Genomic DNA, 18,759 nt, shown 5'->3' on the forward strand with positions numbered 1-18,759 from the left:
GTGCAGATTTTCCGTGATACGGTGCTTCCATCCAATATGGAGGAATGTAAATAACCAAAAGGTACGTGTCATTTTATTTTCTATGTATTTAGACAGATCCGTTTTATATTGTAAAAGAAGAATATTTGCAGGTAACGAAAAAATAATTTCACTATAAGATCAATAAGTTCACATTGTATGTTTAATATGATATATATTTTTTTTTTCAAAAAAAAACTTGTGTAAATAAATGTACATGAAATTTGATCCGAGAGAAGTGGTAATTTTTTGAGTCAATCTCCGTACAAGAGACACTTACATTGAAGTGAATACTCTTGTTTATTACAGTAAATGTATAAAATCATCTGTGCAATTTCAACATTTGTTCTGTCAATTTGTTTTGTCGAAATTTGTCTACTTTCTGTTTCGTATCGACAACGGTGCAGACACTAAACAACGGCGAGGACTTTCCGTAACCGTTTCTAGGTGTCTGGACCGTTGTCGAGACAAAAAAGAAAGTAGACTAGTTCGTCAAAACAAATTGACAGAACAAATGTTGAAATTGCACAATTTTTTGTTTATTTATGAAAGGGGACGGAATCATGTGAGTACTTCCAAGTGTTTACAAGCAAGGTAAATGCCACCAGTAATCCCTCCACAACCTCCCCCCCCCCGAAAAATATTTATGGTAAACATTTTAAGTATAGCTATGAGCACTGTCAAATTATCAGACCTTGGGTTGCGGACAGTCATCTTATCGCACCAAAACCGTCGTACACATAAATATTTTGACAACAATGCGTACATACATATCTTAGCACAGTAGTGCTTGCTATGCAGCTCAATAATAAGAATTTACGTAACTTGAAAGTAGAAAAAGCAACTAACATTCGCGATTATAACTTTGTCACGGACACAAAATCAGTTAATGCCAATTCAACTTCAATAACTTAAAATTTATACTATTGTACTAAAACTTCTTTATTTTCGATGAAATACATGTAGGACTGAGCACCACATCCTCCACACAATATTTGCAATTTTAATAGTCAAGGAAAGTTACATTTTTTATTAGATATACTAACTCTGATGTATGTTGACAGTCAAAAATTCGCCATTATTCCGTATCGCACCATTTCACCTCGCTTAAAAAACTATCGTTCCGCTATACGTTCAACCGTTATACATAGATTAAGATACTTATGTAAATATACGTAAATATCGATTTAAGGTTAACCTTTCCTTATCTATAAGCAACGAATTCCATGCAACATCGGTGCGACAATTTGAAATCAATCTTTATAAACTGATAATATTCATTCAATTTGTTTGATCTGTTGGCAATTTTGTTGGCACACAAATAAAGTAGTAGTCATTCGGTACAAAATGACAAAGAAATGAAACCAAACTCTAACAGGAAGTTTTAATTCTAACACACCACGTTATTTGATTGGTCACTAAAGACAAAGAAGGGAAAAAACGGTGTTAAACTGCCAATAAACACTGGTTTGGGACTAGTTGTATATGCGGCTGTTATGTTTTTCACCTTCGATTATATATTTTAAAAGGCGTTTTTAAGCAACAATAAAAAGCTTTTTTATTTATGTTTTCAGTTCTTATAATGTTTTCTTTTCATACAATACCGAAATGATATGTCACAAACACTAACCACATATTTGATTCATATCAGTTAATAAATATTTTGACAAAACGGCGCCAATCCGTAAGCAGCTTAATGACATCATCCTAAGTAAACAACTCATTCATAAACAGGCTGGCGTTATTTCATACATACAATAATGATAAATGAGGCACTGATGTAAACACAATACGACGTAAATTTTGTGTTGTTGAAAACTTGATAAAATAACGTTTTTCCTTATTATTTCTTTTGTTCAATAATTTCTATATCTTCGCAATAGTAGGGTGAGAAAATCAAACAGCGTTATACAAAAATCGGCACCGGAAGTTATTTCCACTTGAAAAAAAAAACATTAGTAATCTTCCTTATTTTATCGTGTTGTCGTTTTGATACGAGAAAATTAACCACTCAGGCTTACGGCCTTCGTGGTCAATTCCTACGCATCAAAACTCTAAACCGGTGTTAAATAGCCGATATACACCTCTCAGGCCGATGCTTTTTCTTAAATATTTAAGCCCCCCTTGTCAAGCCAACATTTTGTAAAACAAGTAAATACATTCCAAAAAATATCAAATGGATGAAAGAAACAAGTTTTCCATTTGGCAAGAATCTCATTTGCAATACCCAACAACAACGGAAATTCATATAAGCTGTTTTTTGTTCACTTAGTACTTAACTTTTCTAGATTATATGTAGTTGATTAATAAAATTGTCAATAATTAAGTGTTTTCACAATGGTCTTGTTACTGGCCTTTGGCCTCAGGCTAAAATGACAGTCTTCAGCCCAATAACAATGACATTATGTTATATTATATAATTATTAAAATTATAATGATAAATAAAAATATCATTAAACTATATATACACAAATGTATAGTATTAAATAAAGAATTTTAACAGGCACTTGCAGCTTACATGAAATTTACCATTATTTAGGCAAGACAAAACCACTTTGTGCTAGAGATATATTCATGTTCAAGTTTGAATAGTTTTGCATTTGTTGTATCGCTGAGACCTCTGTAGCCATAACGTAAATTTGACAACATTACTGTTGTAATTCATTAAAGCTGATCTCTGAGAATTGTCCTTTGGTGGGAGATTTGATCACAATTAAAAAAGTGACAAGAATCTTCAATCTAACCGCACTTCAATATTTTCCGTTAATTGATCACGACTCACTATCGCACATCTGTCATGGCAGGGGGGGGGGGGGGTACATCAAAATATCGACACGCTGCTTTTACATTTATTTATCATTGGTCTTTAATATAATATGATTTTTCGGTCACTGTGGAAAGCGCAGCTGTATTTCAGCTGTCCACCAAGCGTATCGATGCGTAAGACTGGTCAATATATAAGGTGTATGCACACGGGTATTTGACCATTCGAGGTACTATAGGTTCACTACACACAGACGTAATTACACTATAGCAATGGAAGATAATGAGCAACGTGGCAATAAACACGTTGAATTTAGATCCAGAGAAAGTTTAACTCGTGACAGAGAACAGTATTCGCCTTCGAGAACTTCAAGAAGCAGACGAAGTATTTCACCAGAAGTTGGAAGGAACTCGCCAAGCAGGCAAAGTGAGTTTCAATCGAGAGATAGTCGAGAAGGACAGGAGCGTTCCAGAGATAGACGAGGTAAGTCCTCGGGGAAAGGGAACGAAGTTTTTCAAGCCTTTGATTTATTTAGAAGTTATTTTGATTCTCGTTTGTCTGACTTGAAGAGTGATATAACTTCTCAAAGTTTGAAGTCTAAAGTTAAAAAAGTAACTTTGAATAAAGAGTCGCATAGAATTCAACACGAATTTAACCTTGAAATTCTTGACGGTTTCGAGTCGATTTTGAAGGAGTTGTCTAAATCAGATTTGAAGGCTGATGTTAAAGGTTTGATAAGTAAGATTAAACACAGGAATAAATTGATACAAATAGCAGATAGTTCCCCCGGGGGCTGGTCTACAGTCCGAGAATATGAGAAGCCTTCTCTCGCTAGCGATAGCGATGATGAACAGAAACTCAAGCAGGCCGAATTTAGAGCCATTAAAAAGGTTAAGACAACTTCTTCAAAACAAGCTCATTTTCATCCTTTTAAGAGTGATTCTCTTTCTTTCATGAGTTACAAATCAACCACACCAAGAGCAGATGATTCAAGATATTGGTTACCACCACGTCCCAACTTCAATCAGCTTTTTCGTGGCCAAAGACGAGCAACACCAAATGACGTCTGCTACGCATGTGGGTACAGAGGGCACTTCCGGCGTCAATGCAACCGTTTCTTGTCTGGAAAACACGGTACCGACGGAATCGACATACGTAAGACAACCGGAACCAGTACAAGTACAGCCACTAGTTAATGATAAGTATTTAGATATGTATCTATGTTCAAAAGATTTTTTTGAGATGCAGGAATTAGATTTTGAAAAAAAGCAAGGTTTTAAATGGAAATGTAAAGGGTCATCTCAAGAAAAATGTATCATTTTGGGAAAAAAATGGAGCTAATGAATATACTTTAGATACATTGAGAAATGGATACAAATTACCTTTATTTTCTGTACCTCAGAGGTCAATTTCTAAACATAACAAGTCTGCATTAGATAATATGGATTTCGTAGAAAAAGCTGTTTCAGAACTTTTAAAGAATCATTGTGTTGTTGAGGTTCCATTTACACCACATATTATCAAACCATTGACTGTTTCCATCAACAATTTAGGAAAAAAGAGATTGATTTTAGATTGAACATATTTGGAAAGAAAAAATATCTTTTGAGGACTGGAAAGTTGGACTTGAGTATTTTACACATGATGGGTATATGTTTAAGTTCGATTTAAGTAAGGGCTACCATCATTTAGACATTTTTCCAAGCCATCAAACTTTTTTAGGTTTTTCATTAAAGAGGAAAAACTACTGTTTTACTGTTTTACCTTTTGGCATCAGTAGCGCCCCTTACATTTTTACAAAAGTGTTGAGGAAAATGGTAAAATACTGGAGATTGAACGGAATAAAAATTGTAATGTTTTTAGATGATGGTTGGGGTAGCAATAAAACTTTTGAACAGACTGAAGCCGATTCTTATTTTCTAAAGAACAGTCTTGAGATGGCAGGTTTTTTAATTAATAAAGAAAAATCAATATGGTTCCCAGTTCAAGAATTGGAGTGAATTGGTATTTTCTGGAACAGTGAAAAATTTTGTATATCCATTCCTAACTCTCAAGTTATGGTTGAGTTCTCTCCCTTATGTCTCTGCTAGACATTTAGCGAAATTTACAGGAAAAGTCATTTCTATGATGCCTGTTATTGGGAATATAGCAAGACCGATGACTCGATATTTGTATAAAGAGATAGAGACTAGTAAATCGTGGGATTTTTGTTATAAATTGCCATTAAATCATTCTTGCCTTATTGAAGTAAATGTTTGGGTTGAAAATTTGGAGAAGTCAGAAAATTGTCGGTTTACAATCAGGTACAGACTTTGGTATATTCTAATGAAAGTCATCTGTCATGTGGTTCTTATATCGTTGACTGCAAAAACAGTGCGTTCCATAGTGTTTGGAACAATGAAGAACAGGCTAAGAGTTCAACTTTTAGAGAATTAAGAGCAGTTTATCTTGCTTTACGAGCTTATGGAAGTTTGTTAGAAAATTCTAAAGTAAAGTGGTTTTCTGATTCTCAGTCATGTGTGAAAATTGTTCAGTCGGGTAGCACGAAATTAGATTTGCAACTTGAGTCGCTTAATATCTTTAAATTATGTTTAAAATGGAACATAGATTTAAGTATTCAGTGGGTACAACGTGAGCATAATCAGATAGCAGAGGACATAAGTAACATATAGTTCAGATGAGTGGGAGGTTACTACCGAATTTTTCAATTTTATTGATCAAATGTGGGGTCCTCATGAAGTAGATAGTTTTGCCCGCTTCAAAAACCGCAAATTAAATCGGTTTAACTCTTTGTTTTATGAATATAAGTCTGAAGCAATCGATGCTTTTACACAGTCTTGGTCAGACTACAATAATTGGCTTGTACCACCTATACATCTTGTTTCTAGAACCATATTTCACCTTTTAGGGAAAGGCACTCTGATAGTTCCTAAATGGCCTAGTTCGTCATTTTGGCCAATTTTGTTTAAAAACAATGGCGTCTAGCAAGATTTTATCAAAGATATTCTAGAGTTTAAAGCAGGTCAAAATGTTTTCATGAACAAAAATTGCATTAATTGTATTTTTGATTCCAGAAGATATAATAGTAAAGTTTTAGCTATTCGCTTAGAATAAGAAAACACGAGGTTTTGTTAGCTGTTAATCTACATATTTGTAAGTTTAACTGACTAAATCTATTTTGAACGAAGTTTTATTTTTGTAATAAGTATTTCAGATTAACAGCATTACATTTTTTCTCGTTTACTTATCATCATGTCCCCCTCCCTTCATACATGCATATATATTGGTGTACATTGGTGTACATAAATTCTGTACATGGCTGTCTTGCGTCGTAGACAGACAACATCGTACTTGAATGATAGCAGCGGGATTTTTATTTTTCTTACACGACTGTTTTTGTTTTAATTAATACGTAGACGAAATTGTATTGTGTAAGTTGTTTAATATGAATTGATGTACACTATTCTGTACATAAGGTACAGTTCTTGGAAAGAATGAATGTTTGTACGCATTAAGTCTGCAGTGATAAGTGACGAACTTTACCGAGTTTGTGTATCTTGTAGATAGTTGTGGGTGGTATTCAACTGGTACAGCCACCAGGTTATTAAACACTTTATACATAAGAATTAAGTCCGCACACTGACGACGTTGTTCAAGTGTTGGCCATTTTAGGTCGTGTAGCATTGATGTTACGCTAGATGGATTGTTACGATTGAATGGTTTATTCATGACAAATCTTGCCGCATTCCGTTGTATTTGTTCAAGTTTCTTTGATGTATTAAGTTGTTGTGGATTCCAAATTGGTGACGCATATTCCAGTTTAGGTCGAACCAAAGTTTGATAAGCTCTTTCCTTTACTGTGGTCGGGCAATGTTTTAAGTTCCGTTTGATGAAACCAAGAGTACTAGAAGCTTTTGCTGTGATTGAATCGATGTGTAGGTTGTATTTCATAGTATCTGCTAGTTCAACTCCCAGATATGGATGGTTTTTAACAATATGTAGTGATTGATTTTTCATTTTGTAGTCAAATAAAGATTTGTTACGTTTATTTGTTATTGACATGGTTGCACATTTATCGACGTTAAATTCCATTTGCCAGATATTACTCCAATCAACTAAGGTGTCCAGGTCTTTTTGTAAAATATTATGATCTTCACTGGTGAGTATGGGTCTATAAATGACACAATCGTCAAGCAAATAGGCGAATTGATGACTTAATATCCGAGGCGATGTCGTTAATATATAGTAAAAACAATGCAGGACCAAGCCACGGTTCCCTGGGGCACGCCAGATGTTACCAGTGACGGTCTTGATGATTCTCCGTCTACTACTACTCGTTGATAACGACCGTTAAAGAATTCATTAATCCATAAGTTGGTTTCATTACATATACCATAATATTGCATTTTCACAGAGAGACGCTGATGTGATACTTTATCGAAAGCCTTAGAAAAGTCAAGCACCGCCATATCAACCTGGTGACCAAGATTAACACTACGAGCAATGTCATCTGTAGTTAATAGAAGTTGGGATTCACACGAGCGTTTAGCCCTGAACCCATGTTGGTTTTCATGAAGAATGTTCTGGCTTTAAATAGAAGTTTATGTTGCTTTAAATAGAAGTTTATTTTATACATTTCACAGACGTGTTAAAAGTTGGAGTATGGCGAAAGCTGGACCTGTTAAGATTACCACAACAATTACATGAAGAATATGTAAAGCTTAAAACGTTCACATTAAAATCTAAAGCGGAAAATACGTTTAAGAAATATAAATGCTATTTTAAGTTGTTTTGTACATGGTGTAAGAAATACAATTTCAGCTCTTTACCTGCGCTTGATGTACATGTAGCTTTATATTTGTCATCAGTTTTCACCTATGGTTCGTCAGAGTCAAAAATAAACAGTATTTTGTATTCAATCTCTTTTGCTCATAAAATGGCCGGGTTAGAAGATCCGTGTTCTTCTGAATTTGTGAAAAATATTAAATGTGGCATTTTAAGGGAGTGTAGTAAGCCGTCTAAGCCTAAAGAGCCTCTTTTGGCCGAAGATTTAGCTTAATTAGTTTTACATTTTAATTCAAATTAAATGTAATGGACATGAGATTTATTACAATGTCTCTTCTTAGTTTTTCTGGATTCCTAAGGTTTGCGGAAGTAATACAATTAAAACGATCTGATTTAGAAATTGATGATAGTCAGGTCAAATAATGTTAGGATCTTCTAAAACAGATCAATTAAGGAAGGGAGCTACAGTAGTTATAGCAAGAACTAATAAGTTTACCTGTCCTGTTACTGCCTTGGAGAAGTATTTAAAAATTGGGAAAATTAATACAGATTCGGGGGAATACTTATTTAGGAAAGTCAGTTTTTGCAAGAAAAAAGGCGAATATGCTTTGAGAGGGGATTCTCCTATTTCTTATACGCGTGCTAGAGAAATTCTCATAAAGAATTTAGAATCTATCGGTTTGAATACTAGAAATTTCGGTTTACATTAATTGAGGTCAGGAGGTGCTACTTCGGCTAGTAATCAAGGAGTTTGTGAAAGATTGTTGCAAAAACATGGTTGATGGCAGTCTGTATTTCAGCTGTCCACCAAGCGTATCATTCCGTAAGACTGGTCAATATATAATGTGTATGTACACGGGTATTTGACCATTCGAGGTACTATAGGTTCACTACACACAGACGCCCATCCATCCCGCCCTCGTTTTGAGATTATACTTAAGATTGTATATGTCATGCTGGACTTTGTAATGTCACAACAATGTTAAAACAAAATGTATACTTTAAGGTTAATCAACGGTATTGATTAGTGTTTATTTAATATGGAAATTATCTTTGTTTTGTCTTTTTCAGAATAGACAATTTTTTGTTGTCTTTTGATAACGTTGCAAGGATGGATGCTAAGTTTGAGTGAGTTTTGTGGTTCTGACTTTGAGGTAACACATTTGTGTGTATTAAGACATATTATTCCTTACAGTGCACTGGAATTACACGGAACCACAATTTTTGGAATGTTCGGATCGACGACATGGGACTTTTATATGAGCATATGTTATTATTGTTAAGTGCAGATCCACTCTTCACTAGTTTAAAGTGATTTTTTTCAAGTGTCGTCGATGTGTATGAATGTATATTTATTTAATTGATAAATTAAAGTGAACCTGTAGTAGCCACTCCTACATTGTCTTTCTTTTTTATATTTTATCCATGTAGGATATTAATTATGGAGTTAAATGATAAATTATTTATGTTTGGCTGAATGCAATGAAAGAAAACATAAGCAGTATTCTACAACATCATAATATGTCAATATAATAAATTGCTAAAAATGAATTGCAACAATTCCCACACACATATTTTGTGAAAAAAATGTGAAAAACTAGAGGATGCTTTTGTAAAAAAGCGCATGCCTCCCCCACTGCTGAGAATAACTGTGAATGGAAACAGGAATGGAAATGGAGATAAGATAATGTAAATACCCGGTAGTCACTTCAATGAAGGCTGTCTATGGATGGTTTCTATTGTTAAGGTTGTATGAGAAGATGCTTCCTAAACTGTTTGTTTTTAACCAGGTATTCAATTTTGAAAATCCTGGTTATTCAATCAGCGTATGGCAGGCGGGCGTCAAACGAAATTGCACTTGATGGTCATATCATATATAGTTTCACAAATGAAATTAAATGAAATTGTGTCTGCTCCATAATTCTTCAAACCTTTAAAGGATTTTGATGATACTTGAATGTATACGAGAGTGAACATGCAGATGTAGTGACGCCCGGCACCACCACTAGGAGGCGAACCTAAGAAGGAATAATGGGAATAGAACTGTAACTTTTTATTCCTTCCCTTTTTCAAACCATGTACATGTAAATCACATAACTTATAAGTGAAAGCAGTACATAAAGTAATAGATTTGATGTTGATTATTTAAACCACAATAACTAATAGTCCAATACTGACAGTTTTTAAGTTGTAACGCAATACCAATAAATATGTACATAGTCTGAATGGTGCCATGCATGTATGTATACTATTAGTAATAGTTAACAAGAATAGAAAGTGATATACTATATACTTACATATTGCATGAAAACTCACTCGCTAGTAGGAATTTGTAGTTATCATCAGCAAACAAAACAATGCGTGTAATACACCTTGCTGTGACCATGTAGCATTGAACGCGCAGCGGGGAAGAAATGACCGCATAAGGGTGGAAAGATCAAAAAAGAACAGAGTATATAAAACCAGACAACTGATATATCACTGATATATCAATAATAGTTAAATGTCCTCACTGATAAGAACTCTAGTTATCATCCGGAAATGAGAAAATGACCAATGGTCACTGTGACCTTAACCTTTGACCTACTGACCCCATAAACAAGAGGGATCATCTGCTCAATAAGACCAATCATCCTATGAAGTTTGAGGGTTGTAGGTCTAAAGGAACTCTAGATATCATCCGGAAAGGAGAAATTAACCAACGGTCGCTGTGACCTTGACCTTTGACCTACTGACCATTAAAACAATAGGGATCATTTGATTAATAAGACCAATCATCCTATGAAGTTTGAGGGTTGTAGGTCAAAAGGAACTCTAGTTATCATCCGGAAACGAGAAATTGACCAACGGTCACTGTGACCTTGACCTTTGACCTACTGACCCCAAAAACAATAGGGATCATCTGCTCTATAAGACCAATCATCCTATGAAGTTTGAGGGCTGTAGGTCAAAAGGAACTCTAGTTATCATCCGGAAACGAGAAATTGACCAACGGTCACTGTGACCTTGACCTTTGAACTACTGACCCCAAAAACAATAGGGATCATCTGCTCAATAAGACCAATCATCCTATGAAGTTTGAGGTCTGTAGGTCTAAAGGAACTCTAGTTATCATCCGGAAACGAGAAATTGACCAACGGTCAGTGTGACCTTGACCTTTGACCTACTGACCCCAAAACAATAGGGATCATCAGCTCTATAAGACCAATCATCCTATGAAGTTTGAGGGCTGTAGGTCAAAAGGAACTCTAGTTATCGTCCGGAAACGAAGAATGGACGGACGGACTGACGGACTGACGGACGGACGGACTGACGGACGGACAGGGCAAAAACAATATTTCTCCCCCCGAGGTGGGGGAGACATAATTATTATTCAGCTTTGTATTATTATAATATTGAAATATTTAAGGATGTCCTGTCAGAGTGATTGAGGACGTTGACTTCAAACCACTTGCCCCTCAACACTGTTGTTTGAATCTCAGCAGAAAGAACTTTGGATTATTTCATGTTAGGAAGCTATCCACCTAGCTAACTGAATTTTGGTGGTACTACACAAGTACCCATTCATGCCTGAGTTAATGTACAGAAAGGCACCTTCCTCCACTAATTAAGCTTGAAAGTCACCATATGATTTGACCTTTACTGTGTTGGTGTGATATAAAACCCAATCAAATAAAAAAGATGTTGAAATATTTAAATGAAATCAATGATAGTATGAAATGTGAATGTTTGAAAATGTTCTTTGGCCCAATAATACACGAAATGCAAATCAAATATGATTTGTATAGAGTCATATATTTAAGAAATGAATGTTTTTATAATTTTCCGGACAGTAAAATTTTGGAACTTAGAAACATTCAAACTTATATGTTCAACAGAGGTGGATGCAAATCCAATCAGGTATTTATGAATAATTTCATTCAAAATAAGTAATATTCATGCATTTAATAGTTGTATGTTTTGTTTATTTTTCAAGTTGCGCTAGTAAAATTGAACTAGAGAAGTTGTTGAACAGAATATGTAAAATTCATCCTATCTAGAAAACTGTGCTGTTCACAATCATGTCACACAAGTGTTGTTGTTTCGAAAACTTAATCTTGATAGAAATTATTGAAATGAAATAAACTAACAGCTATGTTATTTATTTTAATCCAAATTTAGTTTGTTTGTGTAGGACGCTATTAGCTTAAAGACACACTCTTGAATCAGATCCTGAAATAAACTAGTACTGAGTGATAAGTTATCAGTTTTCTTGCTCAATGAAACAATGGCTTACCCTTTACAGGATTCTTTTCTCAGCAACTACTTATTACAGCCTCTTGATATTTGGCATACAGCATTGATACGTGGTCGCATACTTTGGGATTCGATTTCAGGTCTGTTGCTTATCCACTTCCTGTTTACCGACTTAGTTAAATTTTTGACATTAATGGTCAATGGTAGGAAATGTGTGTAACAGTTTTCTCAGCAACTACTTATCATAGCCTCTTGATATTTGGCATACAGCATTGACACATAGTCCATACTGTGGGATTCAGTTTTAGGTCTGTTGCTCATCCACTTCCTGTTTACCAACTTAGTTAAATTTTGGACATTTAAATGGTCAATGGTAGGAAATTTTCTTAATAGTTTTCTCAGCAACTACTTATCACAGTCTCTTGATATTTGGCATACAGCATTGACACGTGGTCCCATATCGTGAGATTCGATTTTATATCTATTGCTCATCCACATTCTGTTTACCGACTTAGTTAAATTTTCGACATTGATGGACAATGGTTAAATTTTCGACATTGATGATCAAAGGCAAGTTTTTTTCGTAACACCACATCATTATGATATTTGGTATACAAATGCAACCCGGCCTTTTTTGTCTTTGACCTATTTTTTAATTCTTGGTTTAGTTTGAGGGGAAATGGGTTGAAACTTCACTGATTTTTGAGATCATAAAAGAAAATCATTTTCCAAGGCCCACACTCTAATATGGATTTTGACTGAATTATGGATGGCCGTTTTGAACAGACATAACTTTTTTTTTCTTACTAAATACATGTACTATAATTATAAATTAATTTTAACAAATGAATGTACATTAATGAGTAAATAGCTATATCTGATTAAATATTTTATGAAAATTTAAAAAAAGGTAAAAATAGGTTGTCTTCATAATGTTAGGTATGCTTCTTGAAAGAGTTGTCTCTTAACTTGCATAAATATGGTACATTAATTTCTTCTTGTCCAAAGGATTACAGCATTTAAAATGAATATTGTAACACATTCACTTTAGTAAATCGGCTATTTATCAGTCTAATAAATCAACTGTTTATAAAAAATAATTTCAAACAGTAAATTGGTTACTTATAGTGTTTATTAGGAAACATTTACTGAATTAAAATGGTCAAATGGCTGCGCTGGTTTTGACCAATTTAATTTTGTAAATGCTTACTAATAAACATAAACCTATACTAAATGTACAAGAATAAAATATTCTACTCCTGTTGACAGTAGGTTTGGGGTTAATTTCATGCATGCACTGACTTTCAATAAAATATATTGACATAAATGTTTTTCATTCTGTGTCTTAATTTATGTAATCATTTAAATCATAATATAAATAAATATAACAAATTTTAATTACTAGTAACACACATCAAAAATATAGCTTGTATCACTTATGCAACAACCGTCTAATTTAATCAATCATATTGATTATGTGGAATCAATATCACAAACATTAAATTAAATAATAAATAATACAAAATACACAAAATATACATACAAATGATGATAAAGTCACATATTACATACACTTCATATAAATTTAAGAGTAATTTTAAACCACAGGGGAGTCCCTTTATCAAATCCTTTTATTCGATTAATAAACAAAAATATTTCTTTATCAACATATAAACAAATAAAAAAGCATCATTATAGCTTAATAAACAAAACAGGAGGATGGGCTGGGAAACGTTATGTATGTTACTTCTATGCAATAGAAAAGCGAAGACTTTAAATGAAGAAAAAAATCATATAAATGATTATACATAGTATAAAATACTATACATGTATGGATTATCTGGAAAAATCATCAACAAATTATTTATTACATGTAAATTGATTTATGAATAAGAAATGTTTCTTTATCTTTTGACAATTCAAAATGAACATCAAACAAAATTAAAAAATAAACAAAACAGACGGTTTGACTAATGGAAATGTAATGTTTGTCATTTCTCCGCAAAGCAAAGACTTTGAATGAAATCTTTCAACATATTAACAAATCAAATAAACATCATTATAGCTACTTATAAACAAAACAGGTGGATGGGTTGGGAAACATTATGTATGTAACTTCTATGCAATAGAAAAGCGAAGACTTTAAATGAAGAAAATATAATGATTTTTAATATTATAAAATACTATGCATGTATGGATGATCTGTGCATTAACTGAATACAACGAATAATTCAGCATTAAAGGCTGATAGTTGATACTTAAACTAGATGTTTTAAACTTTAACTTATGATAAATATATCTTGATACATGTATATATGATAATTGTGTTTTGTTTCACATTGGCGAAATATTAACCTACAGTTTCATTGGACATTGATTCAACATTGTAAGATAATTTATTCATTCATTACATTAACATGTACAGCAAATAGTAAACAACTTTTAGTCCTGCTATTGATAGTGTTATACAATATGGTGGCATTACATTTCACAAAATTATGCAGTCTTGTTCTTTTCACATTTCATGTTTGTAGATTCTGAATTAAAACGTTCCTTCAGTTAGTTTTTACTAAAGGTGATCCGCAGTCATTTATTGACCTGATCATATATCATACACTTCAATGGTGTTTTTTCCAGATCTGCATACATACATTTTAGACATTTGTTGGTTACAACATACAGACGAAATATTCCATTTTCCTCTGTCAGATTTTATAACCTCTCCCAGCAGCTCACCATCAGATGTAAACTGTAGAACATTATTGGAGTAAGATCCAGATACAAGCACACTTCCTACCTCAGTGACATAACAGCAACTGGCCCATTGTAATTCTCCACCATTGAATCTTGAAATAACCTTGCCTTTTTTGTCCAGTACTATCAGCCCACGATCCCTATCAGTAACATAAATCCGTTTAGCATCTTTGCTGACAGCTAGACTGTTTATGCACCGCAGCTGATCAGTACGAGTAAGTTGATTCTTGAGATGTGAGATAAATGATTGCTTAATTCTAAGCTGCTTAATCTTTCTTCCAGACAATGTATAGACATATACTTTTTTGGTATCATCTGATACATATAAATTATTGTTGGTGTACGCAAGACCACTACAAGAAAAATCAGTATTAATCTTGTTTGTTGTGCTCATTTGTCCTTCAACAGAAATGAAATGAACTTCTTTCTGTAATGGTAACGTTACTGCCACTTGTGTTGTGTTGATTGAACACACTTGCCATGGTGCTGCTGGTAGATCACAGTAGTCTATGATAGTGTTGTTGTTACTGTGGAACCGTTTTAGCTTCTTGTTTTTTCTATCAGCTAATATTACTGTACCATCCTTCAAACAGCATGCACTTCTGGAATAATTGTCTTCTTCATTAGACGTTGCAGTAACACAATATGATTGTTTCCCTTTTATCTGAAATAAAGTGCGAGGAGTCTTTGCAGGGTTCCCTTTTTTACCAAGTTTACCGAGGGCTTTATATTGTTGTAGCAATGTAAGAATTCTCTTTTCAGGTTGTAACTTTATGTCATCTCTAGTACGCTTGCTTTTGTTATCTTCTATACATTTGTTGGCAACATTTGCAGTATCTTCCCCAATCTTCACAAAAATAAATACTTCAGCGTGACTTGTGTTCTGGGATGCTAATTTATCATTAGCTGAAGTAACCCTGACCATATTAGCTTGTAGGTTTTTGAGATTGTTCTCAATCTTGTCTTCAAGGTGTTTAACCATATCTTCTATGTTACCTATAGCATTGTTCTCCAACTTGTCAAGTTGGTTGTTAATTTCTTGTCGAAATTTTCTGATATCTGCCAGTAACTCTGCCTTTCTTTTCAGCAGCCTTTGTTTATCTTGTTTGAATCTGGTAACTTGTTCTGCCATGGTCTTGGATATTTCCTTTAGTTTTGTTTGAATTTCTATTGAGGCTGATTGGTAAGTGTTATTTTGAATATATTCTGGAATGTAGCAAATGTCCTGGCATGACCTAAAAGATATTCAGAATGTTCATCATTTTTTTTTCTCCCACAAAGAAAGATTAGGAAGTTATATATAAGTAAGGGCATCTGTTAGTTTGTTGGTGAGTTTCATGGTTTCATGGCACTTACTAGAGTTACAAATAAAATATTGCTACAAACTTCATAGATAACAAACTTATATGGACAACTTGCTTCAGATTGCCATTGGACCCCCTATTATCTAGATCACTTTTACAAAAAAAGAAGAAAAAATGATTTCTAGACCTAAGAATAAGATACTGTGATCAAACTTGGCAAGAAGCAAGGTTCTGTAGAGATGTCACCTTGGGTTGCTTTTGACCCCCATCCCCCCTGAGGTCAAGGTCAAGATCACTGTTACTAGAAATAGAAAAATGGTTTTCTGATGAAAACTTGATGAGTTAGATACTGTTATCAAACTAAGTGTCTGGCAAGCTTTGTGGTGACTTTGCTTACGTTAAGATTGCTTTTGGAACCCTAGGGTCAATGCCACTGTTTTTAAAAATTGAAAAATGGTTTCTTGTCAATTTCTAGAGTAAGGAAGGAGATATCGTAATGAAACTTAGTATACAGCAAGCTTATGTTGAGACTTCACTTTGAATAGCTTTTTGTATCCAGGTGAATCTCTTTTACATGGCAGTAAATTGTAGTTTTTTGTTACACTTATGAAACATCATAAAATACAGCTCAAATTTAAATTTAGCTTCAGACCACTAAATCTCCCTAAATGATAGATCTTGTTTTCTTTAACACATTTGTTATGTTTTGAATTTTATAAAAACTATCCATAAAGTTACTGATAAATTATTAAAATTTACCTATGATCATCAGCCATACATGTAGAACAGCCAACACTATCGTGATTCTGGCAGTACATATCAATGAGTTTATGACTGTGTCTGTCACACATCTCTGTTGGTGCCTTTGGCAGACTTTTGCTTATTCCTGACTTAACCTGAGATTTATCCAACACCTTGTTACCAGCACATACAGGCACTTCTGGTGCCCTTGGGAGACCTTTAATGATTCCTGGTGTCACTAAAGATTTATCCAACATCTTGTGACCAGCACACACTGGCACTTGACTGTGAACTTGGACACATATTATACAGAAATAATCTTGGCAATCCAAACAGAATTTTACACCTTCGGTGTTTTTGCTTTTACTTTTGCAGATTGTACATAGTTCATCAAAAAATTCATCAGAAAGAATATCCGTATTTATTTGTCCATCTGTAGCCATCTTATAGATATACTTGTTCAAGCTAAGTTAGTTAGTTGATCTGTTCACATACATGCCAGGCCTTGTCTTGTATCATAATCAATTTTCAACATGATAATTTACTGTCACATATTCTGTCCAAGTCTTTACTTTTCAAATGTTTCCTAAACTGCTCATGTAATAATAAACTTATTTTTTATGAATATTGATCATATAAACTTGCTATGTACATCTCATATTACAATTGATTTCTTGATCAGATAAAATATTGATACAAAGGCCACATCATCTTACAGTTTGATAAAGTTTAAGGTACAAAGTTTAGCACAAAATGGACATCATTTCCAAACAATAGCTTAAACTATGATGATGTCATGAAGGTTTAAATATATTTACTTCTGACATTGATGGTTAAGGTCAAGTTGGGTTGAAGGTCAAATATAAGCATGTCAAATGATGAACACTGTTCAAGTGTATCATGCATCAACATATTGGCGTTATGACTTAAATATCAACAAAGTTTGTAAAAAGTTTAACTTGCACTTTCCAGTACCGTCCATGAACAGGCTCAATCAAACCGATTGCCGTGTTGGGCTTTCTTTAGGGATTCTGTATTTATCTATTTTATTGCCCCAAGGGCTTGGCCAATGTGACCCTGATATGATGGGTATGCCTTAACCAAATTTGTTAAAGGTTATCTAGAGAATGTGTCATGCAAGATACCAAAGAGCTAATGGCACATTGTTCCGCAAAAGTTTTCATTACAAGACCTGTACAAGAAAAGCATTGATGCAAAGCATCAAAGGGCGTCCAAGCAAGAAATGCAGCAAGTGAAGATATCTGATGACAAGATATTCTTATAAACTACCAGAAATGTATATATCACTTATGAATGAGCGGACGAAAGACATTGTTCATTATGAACTTTGATTGGCATGCTAGAGATTAGAATATTACTTGTTATTTCTTTATGATCGTGGTTATTAATAGCAACGGATATACATGTATACAATCATTTATAATCCATATGATCAACACGTACCACACCTTTGTAATTGTCCCTTATTATGTTATCGCTATATATTAGCGAAGACCCCCTCTTAAGGTATCTGTTCACACTTAGTAAAAATATGACACTGGTTATATTACCATGTTGATCATGTTGAGCATAATTGTTTATTATACAATAATTGTAATATCTATTAATTTTAATAAAAAAAAATACAAATTTTATGATTGTTTTCTTTTCTTTTTTGTGTTTTATGTGCTATTTTAATACTGAGTTTTTATGTTTACTACTCTTTTTTTATGAAAATTGTAAAATAAATTTTAAGAATTCAATTGTCATATTGACCGAAGATTATAAGTCAAAACTTAACTGGAAAAAGTCAGTAAATTATGGTTTATCTTTCAATATATAATATTGTTTATTCTTAAACCATGTACATGTACATTTGTATTTTTCTATTTCATTTTTTAAATTAACAATCAATTGAATAATTCATAAAATCTAATTTGTAACTTTGAATAATTCCTTGGCATCTTTACTAAACACGGATAACAAATTAAATAAAATGTTTCAAAGTTGATAATGTCATATTAATACCATAAAAATGTACTTTTTTCTCAATTATTGTACATATTTATTGTTTTAATCTCATATAGATAAAATGAAACATGCTATTGTTGTTGTTGGTGTTTTTTTTTAATTGTAACGATATCAAACATCTGCTCC

The 18,759-nt window shown here is 33.4% G+C and overlaps 1 protein-coding gene across 1 annotated transcript; it reads right to left on the reverse strand.

The window, feature by feature from the left end:
* Nucleotides 1-13,224: 13,224 nt before the first annotated feature.
* Nucleotides 13,225-17,239, reverse strand: LOC132714848 (uncharacterized). The gene is made up of 2 exons (XM_060697764.1): nucleotides 16,621-17,239; nucleotides 13,225-15,792 (listed from the first exon to the last, which is right to left on the reverse strand). Exons 1-2 carry the CDS (start codon nucleotides 17,043-17,045, stop codon nucleotides 14,406-14,408), a joined length of 1,812 nt encoding a protein of 603 aa, XP_060553747.1. The 5' UTR covers nucleotides 17,046-17,239; the 3' UTR covers nucleotides 13,225-14,405.
* Between the last annotated feature and the right edge of the window lie 1,520 nt (nucleotides 17,240-18,759).

The sequence above is a fragment of the Ruditapes philippinarum genome, unplaced genomic scaffold (assembly GCF_026571515.1).
Source record: "Ruditapes philippinarum isolate M1 unplaced genomic scaffold, ASM2657151v2 ctg3546_1_1_1_1, whole genome shotgun sequence".
Classification (NCBI taxonomy): Eukaryota; Metazoa; Mollusca; class Bivalvia; order Venerida; family Veneridae; genus Ruditapes; species Ruditapes philippinarum.